This window comes from Leopardus geoffroyi, chromosome B2 (genome assembly GCF_018350155.1).
Source record: "Leopardus geoffroyi isolate Oge1 chromosome B2, O.geoffroyi_Oge1_pat1.0, whole genome shotgun sequence".
NCBI classification, from domain to species: Eukaryota; Metazoa; Chordata; class Mammalia; order Carnivora; family Felidae; genus Leopardus; species Leopardus geoffroyi.
In genome coordinates, this window is record NC_059332.1 from 129,109,525 (window position 1) to 129,133,212 (window position 23,688).

General features: G+C 37.8%; 1 protein-coding gene across 20 annotated transcripts in view; it reads left to right on the forward strand.

Annotated features, from left to right (window-relative positions):
• Positions 1 to 23,688, forward strand: part of AIG1 (androgen induced 1) — a 314,280-nt gene that overhangs the window by 1,292 nt on the left and 289,300 nt on the right. The window contains exon 2 of one of the 20 annotated variants that reach the window (XM_045499870.1): positions 6,063 to 6,358. The exons of the other annotated variants lie outside the window; for them this stretch is intronic. Within the exon in view, the coding sequence (XP_045355826.1) occupies positions 6,063 to 6,065 (3 nt within the window). The 3' untranslated portion in view covers positions 6,066 to 6,358. Of the gene's footprint in view, positions 1 to 6,062; positions 6,359 to 23,688 lie in introns of those variants that run through there. 20 annotated transcript variants of the gene reach the window in all.

Sequence of the window (23,688 nt, forward strand, 5' to 3'; positions counted from 1 at the left end):
ATTGTTGACCCTCCGTTTTGATGAAGAGAATGTGATACGTGTTCTAAGATATTCCCAAAGGCTTAGGATCCCTCAAAGAAATGCAGTTGAGGGCTTTTTGTTTAGAAATACCGTTTTATATTTGTTTCACTTTCCAAAAAGAATTTAAGTATCTTTTCGCAGCAGTTTCCAAACTATGCACATGCCCTTGGGCAACAAGACTTCTCAGGGCATAGAGTGTTTCAACGGTTTCAGTTTTCAGATCCTCAACTTCCATCTTTTTCTTGAAACTGATCTGCCTCTGAGCATGGATACTGTCTGCTAGTTCTTCTTTCTTCCTCATTCATGCAAGAGATGAGCACATGACAAGGCTCTGTGCTGTATTTCTCGGTTCCTTTTAGCATTCTGAATATGGATTGTCACCAAGACTCTCTTCACATTTGATTGAAAAACGAAGTCAGACTTGTTTGGACAGAAAGTTTTATTGGGTTGATTGGCTTGTCAATGAGGATTGGCTATGCCAATTATGTTATAGAGCAGACATTTTCCGTAGATTGAATGAATGAAATCTGCAGCCCTGAGGTTCTGATAAATATGTATCAGAGCATTCAAAATCATGTTCCTTTTTCAAGTGTTTAAACTTACGTTAAAAATGTTTAGATGTTATTTAAAAATATGTGCATAGATTTTCGGAATTCTTTTAGGGGCTGCGTGAATAAAATTCCTCTTGGATCACTACCTTATCGCATTCCTTAATCAGATCGCACTAAGAGCTGGCCCACTCGTGTGTTGCCAGGGAGCGGTGATGAGTTGAAATACTGATGGAGACCCTACCAGGGCCATGGAAACTATGAACAGTTCTCAGAAGTACCTTTGCATTAAGAACAGTTTGGGGAGGTAAGGAAGGGGGTCAGCAGGTAAGGGGGGTAAAATTTGAGAGTATCAGCCCGTGAGAGAGGACTACTTCTCATGTTGGCATTGCTTACGTGTGTTACAAAATAAGGCTCTCAGGAAACAGTATACCTTTCACAACCTTTCTGTGACATGATACCAGAGTAGAGCCAATTTGGCTGTACTTGAACTGCCCTGCAATTTATACTTAAGCGTTTGATGATTGGACATGCCTGTTTTCAATATATAATCACCACAAACATACTCTTACCTACTAGAATTCTGGCAATGAATTCAAATTTGATTCTGTTTGTTTCATATTTAGGTTCAGTTTGTATAGTGCCTTCAAGCCAGTTGTTCAGGCTTTTTACTTTCTGTGACTTCTGATTGAGATAGAATAATTATCTTTAATCAAGAGTTACTGGGACGCCTGGGTGGCGCAGTCGGTTAAGCGTCCGACTTCAGCTCTGGTCATGACCTCACGGTTTGTGAGTTCGAGCCCCACGTCGGGCTCTGTGCTGACAGTGCAGAGCCTGGAGCCTGCTTTGGATTCTGTGTCTCCCTCTCTCTCTGTGCCCCTCCCCCACTCACTCTCTCTCTCTCTCTCTCAAAAATAAAGATAAAAAAAATTAAAAAAAAAAAGAGTTCCTGTGAGGAAGTATGTCTAGAATATATTCATAAAAACATTGATGCAAAGTATTATTTTTTTAATTATTAGAGACTTAGTGTCTTCAGAGTTTAAGCATGGTATGCTGTTGAAACAGATGAACTGTCAGTCCTTAGTAATGGCATGAAGAGATCAGGCTACTCTAATTTACCCATTTGACTTTTCATTTTTTTGCATGTTTAAAACAAACTATAGGGGCACCTGGGTGGCTCAGTTGGTTGAGCGTCTGACTTCAGCCCAGGTCACGATCCCGTGCTTTGTGGGTTTGAGCCCCATGTTGGACTCTGTGCTGATGGCTCAGAGCCTGGAGCCTGCTTCAGATTCTTTATCTCCCTCTCTCTCTGCCCCTCCCCCACTCTGTCTCTCTGTCTCCCAAAAATAAATAACCATTAAAAAAAATTTTTTTTAAAACAAACTATAAACTTTATTACCTTAGGGCCTTGGACAATTTTAATGATTCTAAACTCATTATAGCAATTTTGGAGGCGGGATTCGCTTCTAAAAGTTTAACGAGAAGGCCCTTTTTCTAACCAACTTGGATTGCAGAGCCAGGATGTTATCCTGGTGGCCACAGTCTGATTCTATGTTCCACAGCATCAGTTTACTAGAATGTAAGTCAGGAAGGACTCTCAGGCTGCATGTATCCGGAAGCAGATAACCGGTTATGTGGTATTGGCCATTCCAGCTATATCCCTATCTTCCTTTGAGTGTTAGAGTCATCCCAGTAGAATCAGAGCTCATGCTTCAAAACAAGCACAAGTTACTGCTATCGGTAATCCTACAGTGTTCTTCCCCAAGAACTTCTTTTCCTAGCATTGAAAAACTATAAGAGAACTAGAGTGTTTCAGAAATTCAAGTCAGTAAATAGAAATGGAATACTGGCTTGGTGTGGCAGGCAGACTAGTGAGTCCTCCGTGATGTCCACATCTTCATCCCTAGAACCCATGGGTATGTTCGGTTACACGGCAAAGGGAAATTAAGGTTGCTAGTTGGCTGACATCAAAATAGGGAGGCTATCCCAGATTATCCATGTGATCCAGTGTAATCACAAAGGTTCTTAAAATGGAAGGAGGCAGAAGGGAAGAATCAGTTGGAAGAAGATGTGTCTGTGGAAGAAAGTCACAGAGAGACGCAACACTGCTGGGTTGGAAGGTGGAGGAAGGGGCCAAGAGCCAAGAAATGTGGGAGGTGTCTAGAAGCTGAAGACAGCAAGGAAATAAATTCTTCTCTAGAGCCTTGAGAAGAAACACAGTCCCGCTGACACCTTGAGTTTTAGTCCGGTGAGACCCACTTTTGGACTTCTGACCTCCAGAACTATAAAATAATAAATTCGTGCTGTTCATGTCACTAAATTTATGGTAATTTGTTACAGCAGCAACAGAAAACTAGTACACTTGGCTTTACATCCTCTGACCCAGAAAAAAACTTAAATGCTATTGTACTTATACAGTGACTCAACTAGTTCTTTATGTGTATTAGGTAACTGGTTAATTTTAGCTTTAACCAAAATACAGATTTTTGCCTACTGCATCTGATGTGAAACTAACAACAGGCACTATGAGAGTCTATAAAAACTGAACAAGATTGGAAAAACTAGGTCTTTTCTTCTCTGTGACGTTATGCAACATCTCATGCCAGGAGCACGAACACTCTCTGAACTGGAAATGAGCTAGAAAGAAAGAAAATTGAAATGAACCAATGTTTAAGTATTTCCTTAACCAGCATCACAGCTGATTAATTTTCTTGAAATGATGCAGATTCATTCACTTACTGGAGGATTAAAGGATAATTCTCCAAGTTATACAGGAATTGCTCCCAAAGATGGTAAAAATGAAGAATTAGAATACAACCAGAATAAATAAATTAAAAGAAAAAGGCAATTGTATGTTGAGGCTTCAAAGTAGTGGTGGAGTATAATAAACATTTGTAAACGTAAACATTTGAATAAATGGAAACTTTCCAAATATCCAATGAGTTTTCCTGTCCTATTTCCTCCTAAAACATTGAGAGTAATAGGGATTTTTGAAACATATCAACCAAAATTTTATTCAGATGTATATGGTAGAATGTATAACACATGAGTCAGAATCAACTTCTTTGAAAAACATGAACTGGACATTTGTTATATAAAACATTAATACTGATCTTGAATATGTGACATTTTGATTAAAAAAAATGTTTTTAATGTTTATTTTCGAGACACAGAGAGATAGAGGGCAAGGGGTGGAGGGTCAGAGAGAAGGGGAGACACAGAATCCAAAGCAGGCGCCAGGCTCTGAGCTGTCAGCACAGAACCTGACTTGGGGCTCACACTTACGAACCGTGAGGTCATGACCTGAGCCCAAGGCGGTCGCTCAACTGACTGAGCCACCCAGGTGGCCCGAGACATTTTGATTTTTTTTAAAAATTGTTTTTTTTCAACGTTTATTTTATTGATTTTTAGGACAGAGAGAGACAGAGCATGAACAGGGGAGGGGCAGAGAGAGAGGGAGACACAGAATCAGAAACAGGCTCCAGGCTCTGAGCCATCAGCCCAGAGCCCGACGCGGGGCTCAAACTCACGGACCGCGAGATCGTGACCTGGCTGAAGTCGTATGCCTAACCGACTGCGCCACCCAGGCGCCCCGACATTTTGATTTTTAAAGACGGACACAGAAATAGGCTTTTCCATTTGCTCTGATTTGTAGTGTTCACCATTTTGAGGGTTCTAGCTTCTTAGGGTTCCATTGTATTCATTGTTTCTCTTGTGCTGACTTTTCATTCATGCATTACCAGGACAATTGTTTAGACCCGGCCTCCCCAAAGTGTGGTCTGAGGACCAGCAGGAATGATCTTACCTGGGAGCCCATTAGAAATGTGGAACTTCAGGCTCCACTCCCAACCTTCTGAATAGAATCCAACGTTTGTTTTGTTTTGTTTTGTCTTCTTTTGTTTTTTTAAGTAGGCTGAACGCCCAGCGCAGAGCCCAGTGCGGGGCTTGAGATAGCAAGACCTGAGCTGAGATCAACTGTTCAGAGGCTTAACTGACTGAGCCTCTCAGGCGCCCCTGAATATAAATAATCCACACTTTTAATAAGACCATTACGTGACTCCTGTGCGTGTTCTAGCTTGATACATACTGCTCTAGGCCAAACTGTTTTTGTTTTGTGGCTTAACATGGAATAGCTTATAGGATGCAGCCTCAATATATTAGTTCTGCCTACTGTATTTAAAACATACTTAAACATAGTTCAGAACATATTTCAGGTGACTTTTATTGTGACATTATTAAAAACAGGATGTAAAAAAATTACAACTTTAAAAGAAAGGGACAAATATGTATGTCTCAGACACCAGGGATGGGTTATTTATTGCAGTTGAAAACCAAATTTAGCTGATCTTCAGGGCAACCAAGGCAAAAAAGAATACAGTTTTGATCCTAGCATTGGATAAAAGAAGCGTAGCAATTTATCAGGAAAAATATAGTTCTTTCCAGGCATTGGTTTTTCAAGGGTATTTCTCTCTCAGAGTGAGAGTAATTCTTGCTACTTTGCAAATTCAAGCAATTTCATGTAAAGGACATTGTCCTGTAATGTAATGGACATGTAATGTCCATTGTCATGTAAAGGACATTGGGTATGGGGCACCTGGGTGGATCAGTCTGTTAAAGGAAGGACTTTGGCTCAGGTCATGATACCGTGACCCGTGAGTTTGGCCCATGTCCGGCTCTGTGCTGACAGCTCAGAGCCTGCTTCGGATTCTGTGTCTCCTCTCTCTCTGCTCCTCCTCCACTCCTGCTCTGTCTGTCTCTCTCTCTCAAAAATAAATAAACATTAAAAAAACAACAAATTTTAAAGGACATTGGGCAGCATAGTGGATGGATAATGCCTTTGATTTTTAGCAGAATACATAGAAATATTTTTATAATTGATGTTTCTTATATCAAGATTTTATGAAAGCCAAAAAAATGGTCTTATATTTTGACTGGGTAAAGGCATTTTTGTAGAGGTTTAAAGTAATATAATCTAGGTATTTATTTTTGTTATCTAAATCCTTATTGCAAAAGAATTTAAGAAAACCACAGAGGGAGCAGGATAAATAAGGGCTCAGATGTTGAAAAGCTTGGGGTGTTCAAAGAGCAGGAAATGGTCAAGTATACCTAGGGGATACATTTTTTTGAGTTTAGACATGCTAAGAATTTTGGACATTAAAAAAATACTAAAAATAAATTGCATAAGTATACTAATGCATTTAAGTTTGTCTTATATTTACTTATGTGCTTATAATAAAATATTCTTGACTCTAGTTCATGGCTTAATTTTAAATAGGAAATAAAATATCTTGAGAAGAGATTCTGTGTATCATTATGTAACTATGGTACTTAGTTTTGCCAGTCAAAACCACAAAGTGCCATGTAAAGGCCAGTAGTTCATTGAGTACTCAGTGAACAAAATTAGGTGGGGTTTTGTTTGTTTGTTTGTTGTGTTTTGTTTGGATATTACACAAAGAGGGTGAGACAGCACTTTTTTTTTTTTTTTTTTTCCAGTAGAATTGGACTTGACCCTAAAATGTGCCCATAAATTTTAAGGAAATCATGCTTTTTCCTAACCTGGGGGAAGAATTGTGAGTATAATGCTTCACACAGAATCCACTTCACCCTCTTTGAAAAATGTTTCTTTTGGATTAGACATAAAATAGGGGCCTGGTTTTGTCAGAGTGGGGGAAATAGTTGATGATATAATCACCCATTCCCCTTTCTTAGTTGCAAATGTTATTGAAATTACAGAAAGTCATCTGACCACTAGTTGAGGTCACTTTTTTCCCCGTCCCCGCCATCCTTCATGTCTGGTATAACATTTAGCAAAATTGGTAGCTGCTCTTGAGGGTTTTCATTTGTTTCTCTGCGTTGCCCTGAAATGTCATATGTTTCTGTGGAAGTGTGAACAATAGTACAATTTTCCATATTGAATCAGATGTTCCTGTGATCCAAGCATATTTGGAAAAACCTTACTGCTTCAGTAATAACATAGCTTTCTTTTGTGTCTGGCAGTCTGTAGCTAGGCAGTTAAAGGGCCCATTTCTCACCTGCAGAGTAGTCGTGCCCTAGTCTGGTGAGCAGGGAGCTCTCTTTGAATGTGAAAGGCCCCTTGATCAGGTCCATTGTGGAGTGGAATGTAGCTTTGATAAGCTTGATCAAGATATGCTAATCAAGAATAACCAGAGAAATTGCTTGAATTTGCAAAGTAGCAAGAATTACTCTCATTCTCAATCTTGAGAAAATGGAATGTGTTCATTACAGTGCTTTAGAAGCCTGGGATTCTAACAAGTCAGACAATGATCTAGCCCCTTTGTATTGACTTATACTTAGACCTGTCAGACTGGGTTATAATTTAAAATTTTGATATCAGGGGCGCCTGGGTGGCTCAGTCAGTTAAGCGTCCGACTTCGGCTCAGGTCATGATCTCGCGGTCCGTGAGTTCGAGCCTCACGTTGGGCTCTGTGCTGACAGCTCAGAGCCTGGAGCCTGCTTCGGATTCTGGGTCTCCCTCTCTTTCTGCCCCTCCCCCACTCACATACTCTCTCTCTCTCTCTCTCTCTCTCTCTCTCTCTCTCTCTCGAAAATAAACATTAAAACATTTAAAAAAATAATATGTAGAATTATCGAAAATTTGTGCAATACAGAAGGCTACAGGAAAGAGTATATTCCATCTTAATGATCCCTAATTTTCTGTACATCTTAGCATTTTAGTGCTTCAAGATGGTATTTCAGAACTTCACACACAGAAGCATTCATAGAGAATCAGACTGCAGGCATATATGTATACGTATACATGCATATAGAGTCAGATTTCACAAAAAATTACATTCTTTGTAAAAAGTTATGTTTTTGAGTTATACAGAAAAATATTTATTACTCAGAGATACCAATGTTAGTATTTTGGTATTTGCCTTTTGAGCTGTGTATATATATATATATATATATATATATATATATATATATATACTTGTCTTTAAAACACAAGTTCAGTGTATACATATGATTTGTGTGCATTCATTTTTAAAATTAACATACACCAGGGGGGCCTGGGTGGCTCCGTCAGTTAAGTGTCTGACTTGGGCTCAGGTCATGATCTCGCAGTTTGTGAGTTCAAGCCCCGTGTCGGGCTCTGTGCTGACAACTCAGAGCCTGGAACCTGCTTCACTTTCTGTGTCTCCCTCTCTCTCTGCCCCTCTCCCGCTTGTGCTCTGTCTGTCTCTCTCTGTCTCTCAAAAATAAATAAACATTAAAAAAAATTTTTTTAATACATAAAACTAAATGAAATTAACATACACCAAATTTCACTTTTTGGTGTACAGTTCAGTGATTTTGACAGATGCATAGAGTCATGTAGCCATGATCACATAAAAATATCATTTTATGCTGACTCCTTATAGTCAAATCCTTCGCTGGGACCACAGATTTGTTCTCTATTCCTATAGTTTTGCCTTTCTAGAAAAATATATAAGGTATACCATATGTAGTTTTTGAGTCTGGCTCTTTTCATTTAGCATAATGCATTTCAGATTCCTCCACGTTGTATACAATAATAGTTTGTTCCATTTTATTGCTGAGTAGTATTCCATGGCGTTGATGTACCATTTTGTTGATTATTCATAAGTTTGAGTAGTTTGAGTTTTTTCTAGTTTGAGGTGATTATGAAAAAAGCTGCTGTAAACATTTACATACAAGTTTTTATATGAACATGAGTTTTCATTTTGGAGGGTAGTGGAATTGGTTGGTTATACGGCAAATATATGTTTGACTTGATAAGAGACCACCAGCCTATTTTCCAGAATGGAGGTGCCATGTTGCATTGCCATTAAAGATGCTTGAGAGTTCCAGTTGCTCTGTGTCCTCATCAGTGTGTGGTATTGTCAGTCTTTCTTCTAGTGTAATGATTCCTGCGGCTGTGTCGTCGTATCTCATTGTAGTTTTAATCTGAGTTTCCCTCATGCCTAATGATGTTAAGCATCTTTTACTGCGCATTGTTTGTCATATGTGTATCGTCTTTGAAATGTCCGTTCAAATCTTTTGCTCATTAAAAAAATAGATTGTTTTCTTATTGTTAGGATTTGAGAGCATTTGTGTTTGCCAAATAACAGTTCTCTGCCAAATACGTGATTTGTAAACTTTTTTTCCTGGGATATCTTTGCATTTTATTAGCAGTGCCTTTTGCAGAGCCGAAGTTTATCCTTTTAATGACATCCAGTTAAGTACGTTTTTTTTCTTTTATGGAACGTACTTTTGATGTTTATTTAAGAACTCTTTACTTAACCCAAGCTCACAAAGAGTTTCTCCTCTAATTCTGTCTAGAAGTTGTATAGTTTTAGATTCTACATTTAGGCCTATGATCTATTTTGACTTTGTTTTTTGGGTATGGTGTGAGGTAAATGTTGAATCCGCCCCCCCCCCAACCCCCACCTTGTTTTTTGCATATGGATGTACAGTTGTTCCAGGACCATTTCTTGAAAAGGCTGTCCTTTCATTTTTGTCCAAAATCAGTTTGACTACATTGTAGGTCTGTTTCTGCTGTACGTGTTTGTCTGTTCACAAGAACCACACTGTGTTCATTCCTGCAGCTTTACTCTAATGAGTCTTCAAAGCAGGTAGTGGGGGTCTTCCAACTTTCTTCTTTTTCAAGATTTGTTGAGGCTAGTCTAATTACTTTGTAGAACACCCTTGTCAGTATCTGTAAATAATCCTGCTGGGAGTTTTTGAGAGAGATTCATTGAATCTGTAGAACAATTTAAAGAAAATTGACATCTTAACAATATTTACTCATCCAATTCATGCACATAATATACTTCTCCATTTATTGAGATCCTCAGTTTCTTTCTTCGGAGTTTAGTAGTTCTCAGCCTATGGCTCCTACACATATTTTATTAGATTTATACCTATGTGTTTTATTTTTATTAGTACTATTATAAACGGTACTTGAAAAATTATTCTTTTATCAAATTTTTTCAAGTATAATTAATGTATGGTGTTATATTAGTCTCAGGTGTACCATATAATGATTCAACAATTCAATTCATTTCTTAGTGCTCATCAAGGTAAGTGTACTCTTCGTCCACTTTATCTGTTTTCCCCATCCCCCCCCCCCCCACCTCCCCCCTGGAAACTACCAGTTCTCTATATTTAAGAGTATGTTTTTTTGTCTCTTTTTTTCTTAGTTTGTTCATCTGTTTCTCAAATTCCACATATGAGTAAAAGCATATGGTATTTGTCTTTCTCTGACTGTCTTACTTCACTTAGCATGATACTCTCTAGGCCCATCCATGTTGTTGGAAATGGCAAGTAAATCTTTTATATTTAATGTTTATTTATTTTTGGGACAGAGAGAGACAGAGCATGAATGGGGGAGGGGCAGAGAGAGGGGGAGACACAGAATCGGAAACAGGCTCCAGGCTCTGAGCCATCAGCCCAGAGCCTGACGCGGGGCTAGAACTCACGGACCGCGAGATCGTGACCTGGCTGAAGTCGGACGCTTAACCAACTGCGCCACCCAGGCGCCCCAAATCTTTTATATTTAAATGACATTTTTATTGAGACAGTTATAGATTCGTATCAGTTGTAAGATACAACACAGAGAGATCAGTGTAGGCTTTACTCAGTTTCCCCCTGTAGTGACGTCTTGTACAACTTTAGTTTATCACAACCAGGATATTGACATTTAAACAGTCAAGATATGAAACAGTTCCCTTACCACAAGGACCCCTCATGTAACCTTTTTATGGATGCATGCACCTTCTTCCTCTACCTCATCCCTGCCCCCTGGCAACCATTAATTTATTTTCCATTTCTATGACTTTGTCATTTCAAGAATCTTATATAAATGAATTGATATACACATAACTTCTTAGAATTGGCTTTTTTCACTCAGAATAATTCTCTGGAGATTCACCCAAGTTGTTATATGTGTCAATAGTTTGTTCCTTTTTATTGCTGAGTAGTATTTCATGGTATGAATGTACCACAGTTTAACTAGTCACCCATTAAAGGACATCTGGATTGTTCCAGGTTTTGAGCTATTATGAATAAAACTGCTATGAACCTTCATGCACAGGTTTTCGTGTGAACATAAGTTTTCCTTTCTTTTTTTTTTTTTTTTTTTAATTTTTTTTTTTTTTTTTTTCAACGTTTATTTATTTTTGGGACAGAGGGAGACAGAGCATGAACGGGGGAGGGGCAGAGAGAGAGGGAGACACAGAATCGGAAACAGGCTCCAGGCTCTGAGCCATCAGCCCAGAGCCTGACGCGGGGCTCGAACTCACGGACCGCGAGATCGTGACCTGGCTGAAGTCGGACGCTCAACCGACTGCGCCACCCAGGCGCCCCAAGTTTTCCTTTCTGTGGCAGAAAAATTAAGAAGGCAATTGCCGGGTTGTGTGGCATTTGCAGACTTAGTTTATTATTATTATTATTATTATTATTATTATTATTATTTCATTTGATTTATTTTTTTTTCATTTTTACATATTTTATGTAAATTCTTTTTTTTAATTTTGCAAACTTCATTTTAAAAGAAACTTCCCAGGACAACAGAGTGGCTGTACCATTTTTCATTTCCACCAGCAATGTGTGAGCAATGCAGTTTCTCCTCATTCTTGCCAGTTAGTTGATGTTATTTGTCATTTTAGCCATTTGATTGGTGTGTAGTGGGATCTCATTGTGGTTACAATTTGCATTTCTCAAATGGCTAATAATATTGCACATATTTTCAGGTGCTTGCTTGCCACGTGTATATTCTCCTCAGTGAAACATAGTATTGTTTTGTTTATTGTTAATATATAGTATATAGAGATGCTAAATTCACTTATTCATTCTAAGAACTTTGCCATAGATTCCATGGGATTTTCTTTTTTTATATATATAGTCATGTCATCTACTAATAGAGACAGTTTTTTTTTTTCCCCCCAATCTTCGTGGCTTTTATTTCTTTTGCATGTTTTATTGCATTGGTTAAGACTTCTAGTACAATACTGGACGAAGTTGTGAGAGTGGATATCCTTGCCTTATTTCTTTTTCAGGAGTAAAACTCTTTTGCAGTTAATTATGATGTTAGCTATAAATCGTGTTGCAAATAGTCTATCAATTTGAGTATCTTTCCTAGTTTTTCTAGTTTGCTGAGAGTTACCTTTTTCAGCTCTTCTCTCTCCATGATTTCTCCCATACTTTTCAATTCTCAGATGCTCCTTTTCTTGGTTCCTCTGGCCAGAAAATGGAATGCTTTCAGAATTTTAGCCTCCCATACTGTCATGTAGTCCTACACAATTGCGGCTGCCTTCACAGGGGTGCAGCAAGAGAAGAAAACCCATAACCCTCCAATACTCTCTGTGGACGAGGGCTTCCTTTTTCCCAATTCCTCTGGCTAGAGAGATGGGTTTTCCACTGTGCTATTGCCAGTGTAGCTCTGTAGCTGAGAGGAAAATAAAAGGGAAAAGTAGAGGGCGGGGAAAGGTCTCCCTCATGATCTCTAAAATGTGGGAATCTTTTCCTCAGTCTTCTGGCTATTTTTCCTAGAATTTGTGCTGTCAGTGCTAGCTGCATGATCCCAAGACTCAGCTCACCCTCAGGTCAAATTTAGGGAAGAAAGGAAAAATAAAATCCACCAACCTCACCCCTTATGCATCCTTATTCAAGTTTTTACATTAGTTCCCAATCCATCTGCTATGTGTACTTATCAACATCCTCAGGTAGTTGATTTTTGTGTGTTTTTTTTTTCAGGGTTATTAGTTGTAATTAGTGAGAATGATAGTCTATAGTCAGTTTTCTCCATCTTGGCTGGCACCAGAAGTAGCTTACATGTAATGTTAATTCCTGTTTTTTCCCGCTTAGCATATTTTGTAAACATTTGCCTCTGCCATTATACATTCTTCCATAACCTCATTTTAATGACTGCATATTCCTTAATATGGATGCTCATATGGATTGTCACGGGGAACAGATAAATCTTTACACACATTTGTGATTATTTTCTTCAGATAAATTCTTAGAGGCAGAATTATTATAGTAAAGTCTTCAAAAGATTATCTTCAATCAAGAGACGATCTTAAATCAATCCAAATACACACTGTCACATATTTGGAGTACTTATGTCTCTATATTCTAGTTAACATTATGAATAGAAAACTACTTTCACTGATCACTCAAGATGCTTAAACTTAACAATTTTCTGTCCAGGAGATGCCCTGCAAATATTTCATTACGTATCTCATAAGTATGAAAGATTAGCTGTCTTTGACTCTGTGTTTACAAAAACCAGTGCTATTAAGCACATTTAGTTTGGGCTCATACGTATTTGAGCCAAACATAAATCTTCAGTTGCCTACAACATCGTAATTAGGACAGAATTGACATGGATAAAGTGAGCAAGAATAATTTGCAGTGCACGATGATCATGGGTTTTCTTGTACATTCCATTCGTCTTGCATGAAAATTGTACTTTAGCTGAGTCAGGAATGATTGACTAGAGCCAATCTGAAAGGCTACATCAGGAGTCTGAAGAAAGTATGTTAGCTATAACATTACACATCATTTTCTTTGTAATTATAGTGATACGTCTTTGCTATTTTTTTTAAAGAGACGTATGAACATTAAGAATGCATGTAGAATGGGGAAATATCCTCTTCTAAAATATGAAAGCATGTGTTCTATGCGAGAACAGATCACTTCTATGATCTGTCAGAGAAGAAAGATGGCACATAAATTGGGCAATTTGAGTGAGTTTAATGAAGGAATGGTTTACAAGTGTGGACAGAGTAAATAGAGAAGTCATAAGATACAATACAAAACCTGCAGGCTAATAACAGGGGGGCAGGTTACCACTGCTAGACCTGAGCGGTGACTTTGGTGCTCATGCAGCATGCAGGGACCTTTCAGGAACTGAGTAAGTAAAACAAATACCCCGAGTTTCCTTTCCTTCCTCTGTCTGATTTCCTGACAGTATTCCTCATTGACTAAATCCTACAAAAAGTCAGAGGGTAAGAAAGCCTCTTCATGTAGTGCACAAAGATCTACCAAAGTGAATATAGGAAAAATTGTTGAACTTAAATCCCTGACTACAAATACATTAAGAAGTCTTTGGTTATTTTGCAGCTATTTGTATATGATGAAAGAACATTTATGTTTCACAAGTTATTTGTTTATAATTCAATAATATATAAAATGATAATGATAATGCTTAACATGTAACTTGTAGTAAAATATACTTTCAGTTTATTGGAGAATTATATACCACATGTTGTATACCTGTTACATAGAGGCTTTATAGCATAAGATGTGAGCACTTAGGTTCAAGAATCAGACTGAATTTGAATCCCAGCCTTCCCATCTACCAGTGATCTGACTCTGGGTAAATTTATTATCTTCTCTAAGACCTATTTTTTTTTATTTGCTAAATGGTAATAATGATAGTATCTCTCACAGAGAGGAGTGAGAATTAAATGAGGTAATTGCATAGCTTAATGCCTAGCATGTATCAGATACTTAATAGGTGTTATCTGTTATTATTATAATTGTTACATATATACCTATAATCAGGGACAAGAACCACAGTTTAAGAGAACCGTGGTCATTTTAAGATGAAAGTGATTACTTCTCTAAGTATAGTGTTCAGAAAGGATAGAGTTCAGTGATTAAGTACGCAGACTCTTGAGTAAAACCTCTGCTTTGTGCCGTAGTTTCTTCATCTGAATATTAGGGATGACAGAAATATATGTGTGTGTATGTATATATATAGACATATATATATATAGATATAGATATATGGAAAGGATGAACATTCACAATAATTTTAAAAATTTAGAATTTATAGCCAGATTTATTCTCCAGAATCTGAGAGAATAGTCCATGAAAGCCAGGGCTCATAAAGTTGTTTTCAGATATGTAATTGATAACGCCTCATATCTGCTGGTCTAAAAGCTGAGATGATGGTTCTGTCAGGGATAAAGTATTTGGAAAGACTAATTTTTATCCATGAGGTAGATCTGGAAGGCAGTCAAAGTGTTGTCTGACTGGTTTCTATAAAACCCAGAAAACAAGAGGGCAGGAAGGAAGTTGGAAGAAGACTAATTGCATTGCACTCTGGGAGATGTCTTATACACAAAGTGTTGGCAGTTCCTGCTAATAAGAAGACACCTGTAGGTAGTAGTGTACTCTGGGATTTACAGTTTCTTTTTCATGTGTTCCCTTACTTCGGTGTGACAGAGAACCAACCTATGAATCGGGGGAAATGCCATCTCAATAGAGCAGAGGTTATCTACATGGAAGCTTAGGAAATACTATACAGACCTAGTAAGACCAAATATTTCCTAGCAGAGATAAACATCAATGAGTACATAAGAACAACTGTATGGTAAATAATCTTTGACGAAGCAGGAAAGAATATGCAATGGAAAAAAAGACAATCTCTTCAACAAATGGTGTTGGGAAAACTGGACCACTTTCTTACATCATACACAAAAAAAAATAAAAATGGATTAAAGACCTAAGTGTGAGACAGGAAACCACCAACATCCTAGAGGAGAACACAGGCAGTAACCTCTTTGACCTCGGCTGCAGCAACTTCTCATTCAACGTGTCTCCAGAGGCAAGGGAAACAAAAGCAAAATTGAACCACTGGGACTTCATCAAGATAAAAGGCTTCTGCACAGTGAAGGAAACAATCAGCAAAACTAAAAGGCAACCTATGGAATGGGAGAAGGTATTTGCAAATGACATATCTGATAAAGGGTTAGTGTCTAAGATCTATGAGGAACTTATCAAACTCAACACCCAAGAAACAAATAATCCAGTTAAGGAATGGGCAGAAGACATGAATAGATATTTATAATTAGTAAATAGGCATAATAGATATTTATAATTAGTAACTGAAAGTACTAAGCTGAGCAGTGTTGCTTTTTGCTGCTTTCATTGCAATTTACATGAAAGCATATAAATTGTTATGCCTAAACTAGGGCTAAATTATCTTTTCTAAACCATTAGTATGCTTTTATCATTGATCAGTCTAAAGGGCAATTCCAGCCCTCTTTAGGCCTATCTAGTATGAGAATGACTAAGATATTTTAAAGGCCTCATCCAATCAGACTGTCCCCCTCTTTGCTCTTAAATTGCAATTTGAAATAACATAGAATTTTAAAAAAGAAGAAGAACCTTGTGTTATTGTCACTGTAGCCTTGATACCTCACAATGTGAATTTCCTTGGGTTAAGATTTCACTTATGTTTATGTGAACATACTGCTATGTTGATATGGTCAATCAGTGCTACATGACAGTAACTGATAAGCAATTTTCCTAGTGACTTCTCTGTCTTTGAAAAAGTAATTTCAAAAAAAGAATAGATATACCTTTTAATCAAAACATGGATCTCGTGGCGCTTGGGTGGCTCAGTCGGTTAAGCTTCTAACTTTGACTCAGGTCATGATCTCATGGCTCGTGAGTTCGAGCCCCGCGTCGGATCTGACAGCTCAGAGCCTGGAGCCTGGAGGCTGCTTCGGATTCTGTGTCTCCTCTCTCTTTCCCTCTCCCCTACTCATGCTCGGTCTCTCTTTCTTAAAAATAATAAACATTAAAAAAAATTAAAAAAAAAACATGGATCTCTATCAAACATAAGTTAGAAGTAAATAGGAGTGTATCGTAGATACTATAATACAACTGCAATTGCTTTGTTTCTACTTTCTACTTGTACTGGAGGGCATCCTAGCATTATAATTTAGAATGAATTTCTTCTGATAATATTTAAACTTTTTCCATATATTAACACCAGTTAAAGTCATAATTTGACTCTAATAAACATATCTGAGCCAATTTCTGTTTGCCACAGAAAAGCCGTTATGATGTGACCTAATTTAACATTTAAAAAATTGCCATTAGTGACCTTAGGCCCAAATAGAAAGGTAGCAGCATTGTACCAGAAGATCTAAATCATAAAAGAAAAGAGATTTTTTTCCTAGGAGAATGCCTGTCAGATGTACCCTTGCTCTTTGCTGAAACGGGGCCTGCTGTTATTTTGTAGTTGGGAGAATTTCTTAAATATTCTGCTGCAGTACCTTTCCCAGCCATTATATCCGCTCTTGTTTTTTTTTTTTTTTTTCTTCTTGCATAACTTCTGTGGTCTGATATTATAAGCACACCCTTACAAATCATCAACTATGCTATCCCTTTTTGCCTTCAGTCTTATTTGTCTAGAATATGTGTAATTCGGGTTAAACCCAACCACTTGCCTATTCATGCTTGCGCCTGAGCAGCTGAGCATGATTAAAAAAATTCACGGAAGCATGATGTTTGATCCTGCTTGATATTTATGACCACAAATACGTAGTGGACCCTCAGCACTGCCCAACACTGTACTACATTTCCCTAGTCATTTTAATCTCCTATTCTCACAGTGCCTCTTGTGCCTATTTTCTTTGTCCTGCAATCTTGGTCATTCCCTCCCTGATCCTCTCTCTTAGATCTCTTTCTCACTCCAAGAACAGACTTCATACTGGCTGGAGAGCATCATGAACTTGTGGTTTGTTTCAATATGAAAGTCAAAGCAGTCAGAAGAAACTTCTACATTCTCCCGCCATCAGATTTGCCGATCTCCCTTTATCTGAATCTGAATTCCGGTCCCCTTCTGTTACAATGGATGAACTGTTAGTACTTCCCAGGGCAACTCCTCCACCTGCACCTGGAGTCCACAACCTCTTGCCTACTTGAGCATTCCCTTTCTCGAAGTCTGTCCTCTTTCCCCTCCATTTTCCATTTTGAGTGCTTCGTTTCCATCAATCTACAAACATACTGTGTTATCTCTCAACATAAGCAAAACAAAGTAAAATTTATCGTGGTCTTGACTCTGTTAGTGCCACCTTATTTCTCTTGTTCTGTTTTCAGCAAAGCTCCTTGAAAGAACTGTCTACACTTTTAGTTTCCACTTCCTCTTTTCGCATTCTTTCTTAAACCCATCCCGCTCTGCTGAAAAGTCTCTAGTTAAGGTCATCAGAGGCCACCACGTTGCCAAATGTAATGGTCAATTCTGACTCTTCATTTAACTGAAGCTCTCAGGAATGCTTGATCCAGTCCTATACCTTCTCTTTCTTGAAACACTTTCTTAAAACTTGGTTTCAGGCAAACATACTCTCCTGACTTTCTTCCTACTTTTCTGGCTATTTCTTCTTAGTCTCCTTTGCTGGTTTCTCTTCCTTTTTTTAGCCTTTCAGTGTTGAATGCTCCAGAAATCAGTCCTAAACTCTCTTCACTGTACAGTCTACATTCACTTCTTTGGGCATCTTACCCACATTATGGCTTTAAATACCTCCTATGGGAGGATGATCCTCCATATTTGTATCTTGAGTCCCAATCTCTCTGAGTTCCATGTTCCTATATCTAACTTCCTGCTTTCTGTCTCCGCTTAGAGGATTAATATGCATTTCAAACTTAAGCTCAGAAACAATTTTTGGTTTCACCTCCCAAAACTATTTTACGTCATTGTTTTCTATCTCAGTAAATAGCACCATCATCCAGGACTATGATGTTGGACACATCCAGAGTGCATTATTTTTATGGGTTAATTGAATTTTTATTTGTATTTTCTGTGGATTTTCCCGAAGGATATCTCATTTATTCCAAATGGACCTGAAAATGTAAACGATTTGGCAACCATATCTGGCTCTTGAAATTTGCAACCTACCTGCACAGCTTCTATAGTGATTACATGATGAAAATGATCAACTAATATCCCTTTGTGTGAGAAATTGTGAAAATCAGAGAATAACTTTAATATTGGTCAAAGCACATAATGCCAAAAAAAAATCTTTCAACCAGTTTTAAATGTTGGACAGATTTTAACAAAAGGTTTTTGATTAAAAAAAATTTTTTTTTATTTGGCATTTAGGGGAGTAACCACACATTTTTTTTATTTTGCCAAAGATCGCCATATTTGTTTTTAATTAAAAAAGTGGTAACTTTATGTAGGAAATTGAAAGAATTGGCCAAAAATACTACTGGAACTAATGATTATAGCAAGATTGCAGGATACACTTACTTTCCTATATACTAGTAAAGAACACATAGAATTTGAAATTAAAAACACAATACCATTTACATTAGGACCCTCAACACTGAAATGCTTAGGTATAAATCTAACATAATATGTACAAAATCTATATAGGAAAACTACGAAACTCTGATGGCTAGAACCAAAGAAGAACTGAATAAATGGAGAGATATTCTATATTTATGGATAGAAAGACTCAATATTGTCAAGATGTTAGTTCTTCCTCACTTGATCTGTAGATTCAATCTTATCCCAATCTGAATCCCAGCAAGTATTTTGTTGAGTATCAACATACTGATTATAAAGTTTATATGGAGAGGGAGAAGACTAAGATTAGTCAACACAATACTGAAGGAGAACAAAGTTGAAGGACTGATACTACCTGACTTCAAGACTTAATGAAAGCTGTCGTACTGCAGGCAGTGTGGTATTGGAAAAAGAACAGCTAAATGGGTCAATGGAACAAAATAGGAGAGACTACAAATAGACCCATGTAAATACAGACAACTGATCTTTGACAAAAAAGCAAAGATAGTCTTTGCTGGAGTTAGACATCCACATGCAAAAAATGAATCTAGACACAGACCTTACACCCTTCACAAAAATTAACTCAAAATGGATCACAGACCTAAATGTAAAATGCCAAACTATAAAACTCCTAGAAGTTAATATAGGAGAAAACCTAGATGACTCTGGGTATGGTGATGACTTTTTATTTATTTATTTTTTTATTTATTTTTTTTTTTTTTAAATTTTTTTTCAACGTTTATTTATTTTTGGGACAGAGAGAGATAGAGCATGAACGGGGGAGGGTCAGAGAGAGAGGGAGACACAGAATCGGAAACAGGCTCCAGGCTCTGAGCCATCAGCCCAGAGCCCGACGCGGGGCTCGAACTCAAGGACCGCGAGATCATGACCTGGCTGAAGTCGGACGCTTAACCGACTACGCCACCCAGGCGCCCCGGTGATGACTTTTTAGATACTACACCAAAAGCATGATCCAGGAAAGAGATCTTTGATAAGCTGGACTTCATTAAAATAACAAACTTATGCTTTGTGAACGATGAGAAAAGGAGAAGACAAGCCACAGACTAGGAGAAAATATTTGCAAAAGTCATGTCTAATGAAGCGCTGCTGTCCAAAATGTATAAAAAACTCTTAAACTTTGGGGTGTCTGGGTGGCTCAGTCAGTTGAGCATCTAACTCTTGATTTTGGCTCAGGTCATGATCTCACAGTTCATGAGATTGAACCCTGCTTCAGGCTGTGTGCTGACAACATGGAGCCTGCTAGGGATCCTCTCTCCTTCTCTCTCTGTCCCTCCCCTACTCATGCTTTCTCTCTTTTAAACTTAAAATATTTAAAATAAATAAATAATAAACAAATAAATAAGGAGGAGGAGGAGAACTCCTAAACCTCAACAGTAAGAAAACAATCTGATTAAAAAATAAGCCAATGTCCTTAAGAGACACCTCAGCAAAGAAAATATACAGATGACAAATGAACATATGAAAAGATTCTCCATATCATATATCATCAGGGAAATAAAAATCAAGACAACAGTGAACTACCACTACATACCTACTAGAGTGGCCAAAATCTGCAACATTGACAACACCAAATGCTGGCAAGGACGTGAAGCAACAGGAACTCTCATTCATTACTGGAAAAGGTACGGCCATGTTGGAAGAAAGTTTGGCTATTTCTTGCAAAACTAAATATGCTCGTACCATATGATCCAGCAGTCATGCTCTTTGGTATTTACCCAACGTAGTTGAAAACTTATATCCGTGAAAGAACCTGCACATGGATGTTTATAGTGGCTTTATTTGTAATTGCCCAAACTTGGAAACAACCAAGATATCTTTAAGTCGGTGAATGAATAAACTGTGGTACATTAGACAGTGGAATATTATTCACCACTAAAAACAAAATTAACCATCTGGCCATGAAGAGACATGGAGGAATTTTATATGCATGTTATTAAATGAAAGAAGCCAATGTGAATTGGCTACATACAGTATGACTCCTACATGTGACTTTCTGGAAAAGGTAAAACTATAGCTACAATAAAAGCATCATTGGTTGCCAAGAGTTGGTGGGAGGAGGGATGAATAGGCAGAGCACAGAGGATTTTTAGGGCAGTGAAAATACTGTGTGATACTGTAATGGTGGATACATGCTGTTACACATTTGTTCAAACCAATAGAACACACAACACCAGGAGTGAACTCTGGGGTAAACTATGGACTTTGGGTGACAATGATATGTCCATGTAGGTTCATCAGTTGTAACAAATGTACTGTTCTGGCAAGGGAGTGTTGACGATGGGGGAGGCTGTGGACGAGGGGCAAGAGTGTACGTGAAATCTCTGTACCATTTGCTCGGTTTTGCTGTGGACCTAAAAGTGCTTTTTAAAAAAAAGTCTTATTTTTTTAAAAAGTAAGTATTCAATATCAAAGTAAAAGCACATCATTAGCTCTTTTTATATGTTGCTGCTACTGAAGAAAACTTCACATGCTTTTCAACCAGAAATGTTGCAAAGATCAAAGAGCTTTCAAAGGAACTTCTAACTAACAATAAATATGGGTACTCTCTCTGCATAATCCAGGCTTGCTATGCTCTATTACATAGAGTTCTCCGTATTCTAAACAAGACAAAAACTTTTCCAAAGTCAGTCGTGGAATAAATGATAAATATAAAGCAATATAATAGACCAGCGTATAAGTTATTAAGTATAATTATAAAATTGAGCTTATTACTCCTGTTCCTTTCCATATCATGTTCCTTTCCCATCTTATATTTTTGCCTTCTGCCTAGCAGTAGCTGCTGTCCTGAATTTTGTGTGTATCATTGCCCTTTTTAAAAAAGTAGTATGTATTTCTAGGCCATCTATTGTGTTGGTTAGTTTTGCTTGGTTGGGCCTTTATAAAAATGGTATCATCGTGGAAGCTTTCTTTATCCAAATAGAAATAGCATGTTTAAGGAGGGTAAACTTCTTGCTTCTCGGCCTTTTGGCAAGATCAAGTGTAGGAGGGTAAACTTGACACTACAATGAACCATTGTGATATTGTTTACATGCCTGTGTTTGACATTGCCTTGCGTACTATGTAATTCAGTCTTGCAACTGATTAGACAATTAGGAATTGGAAGGGTGATATGTAAATGTTACCATCTAACTGACAGAATGATTTATTGGAAGCATATATTTGTGGAATTCACCTGCTTTGTTGTTTGGGAGGCCCAATGCCAAACCAAAACATGTGTGTTAATGGCAGACCTGTGGCCAGCTTTTTAAGGAAATTCAGCCAAAGGTGAATTCCATCCAAGTGCAGTTGTATTTGTTTGCCAGTGGTGTCAATACTGATTTTAAACTGTATTTACTTTTTCTATAGCTTTGATCGGCATTTTTGAAACTGTCAACACACGTGGATCGATCTCAGGGGCCTTGGTGCCACCCACTACTAGACTAGCTTATTTTTTGCCTCTGCTTGTGCTAGTACCTTCTATTCTTCCGATGTCAGCTGCCAAGTGGATCCTCTGAACCATAAGATTTACATGAAGAGGCCTTCCCTTTGCTCTTAGAAAACTCCAAGTACCACTCATTGACCTTGGTTATTTACTTTGGTCTCAGAGATGGTTGGGGTTGGTTTTCATTAAAATCATTCTTTTGACTTCGGCATTTTGTCTCAATGTGATTTGGATAGAAAATGCTATGGGGCGCCTGGGTGGCGCAGTCGGTTAAGCGTCCGACTTCAGCCAGGTCACGATCTCGCGGTCCGTGAGTTCGAGCCCCGCGTCAGGCTCTGGGCGGATGGCTCAGAGCCTGGAGCCTGTTTCCGATTCTGTGTTTCCCTCTCTCTCTGACCCTCCCCCGTTCATGCTCTGTCTCTCTCTGTCCCAAAAATAAATAAACGTTGAAAAAAAAAAATTAAAAAAAAAAAAAAAAAAGAAAATGCTATCAATTATTTTTGTAAGGGAAACAGAAACAGAAGAAACGGACATTTGGCCGTAACGTGAATCCACAAAATAAAAAAAGCATTCATTTACTTTAGGGAATAATAGAGGAGTTCATATTATGAAAATGTGTTTGTTAAAGCTACCTGATTGTAAAAGTGCTGTCTTAATATTCTGATCTATCTATATTCCCTTTGTTTTAAAAGACAAGTGATACATACATATCCCTCATGAAGATTTTATTAGATGCTAATGGAGAATAGAATAATATGGTCATACTTAAAGTTTATGGCCTTAAATAATTGATTTAAACTCACTGTTATGAAAGTTTGAATTTTACTTTGTATCATCTTTGTATGCATATTTGAGAAGCTTTGGTTTTCCTTATTAACTCTTTTTACTTACACTGCTGTTAAACTGCTTTGAGTAGCAGACATAGGTAAGTTAATAAAAATGAGATGTCAGACTGCTGGCTTTTAATCTTTAAATTTCTACTTTAGAGGAATAAGGTGAGAAAATGTGATAGTGAGACAGCACATGCAGAGGCATCTGGGAGATCACTAAACCCAATGATCAAAAAACCCTGGAGAGAACTTTCCATCAATTAAAGTACAAGTAGCCTGAAAGAGTGGTACATATCAATTATTCACACCATTGTGTGAATTACTCTAATTAGGTAATCACATTGTTTTCCTTCTACCATTTTAGCCTAATTTCTTGGGAATTATTGGTTAGAAGAAAGAGGAGTCACTTGGAAGGGTTGGAGAGGAAGATCATGCTTGAGGGCATGAATTCCTTCTAGAATAGAGCTTGGAGCTGGTGCAGAGAGGCTGGAAGCTTTTGGAGGACAGCATGAAAGGTAGGGCCCTGAAAATCGGAAAGATGAGAGTCCAGAAACGTTTGTCAGATGTAATCACCATAGAAACCATCTCCTGTGACTCCTGAATTAATGTCTGGGCAAACATTTTCAGTCAGAAGAGTGACTTAAAACATCCAGGAGATGTTATATGGAAATGTCATTATTTCAGGACTCCGCAGATACTTTTTAAAGACTGTAGACACAGCATCCTCAATGGGAGATTATGATCATTTCTCATTGTTGCATTCATTGTAGCCTTCTGAACCCTGAAGAGTTAGAG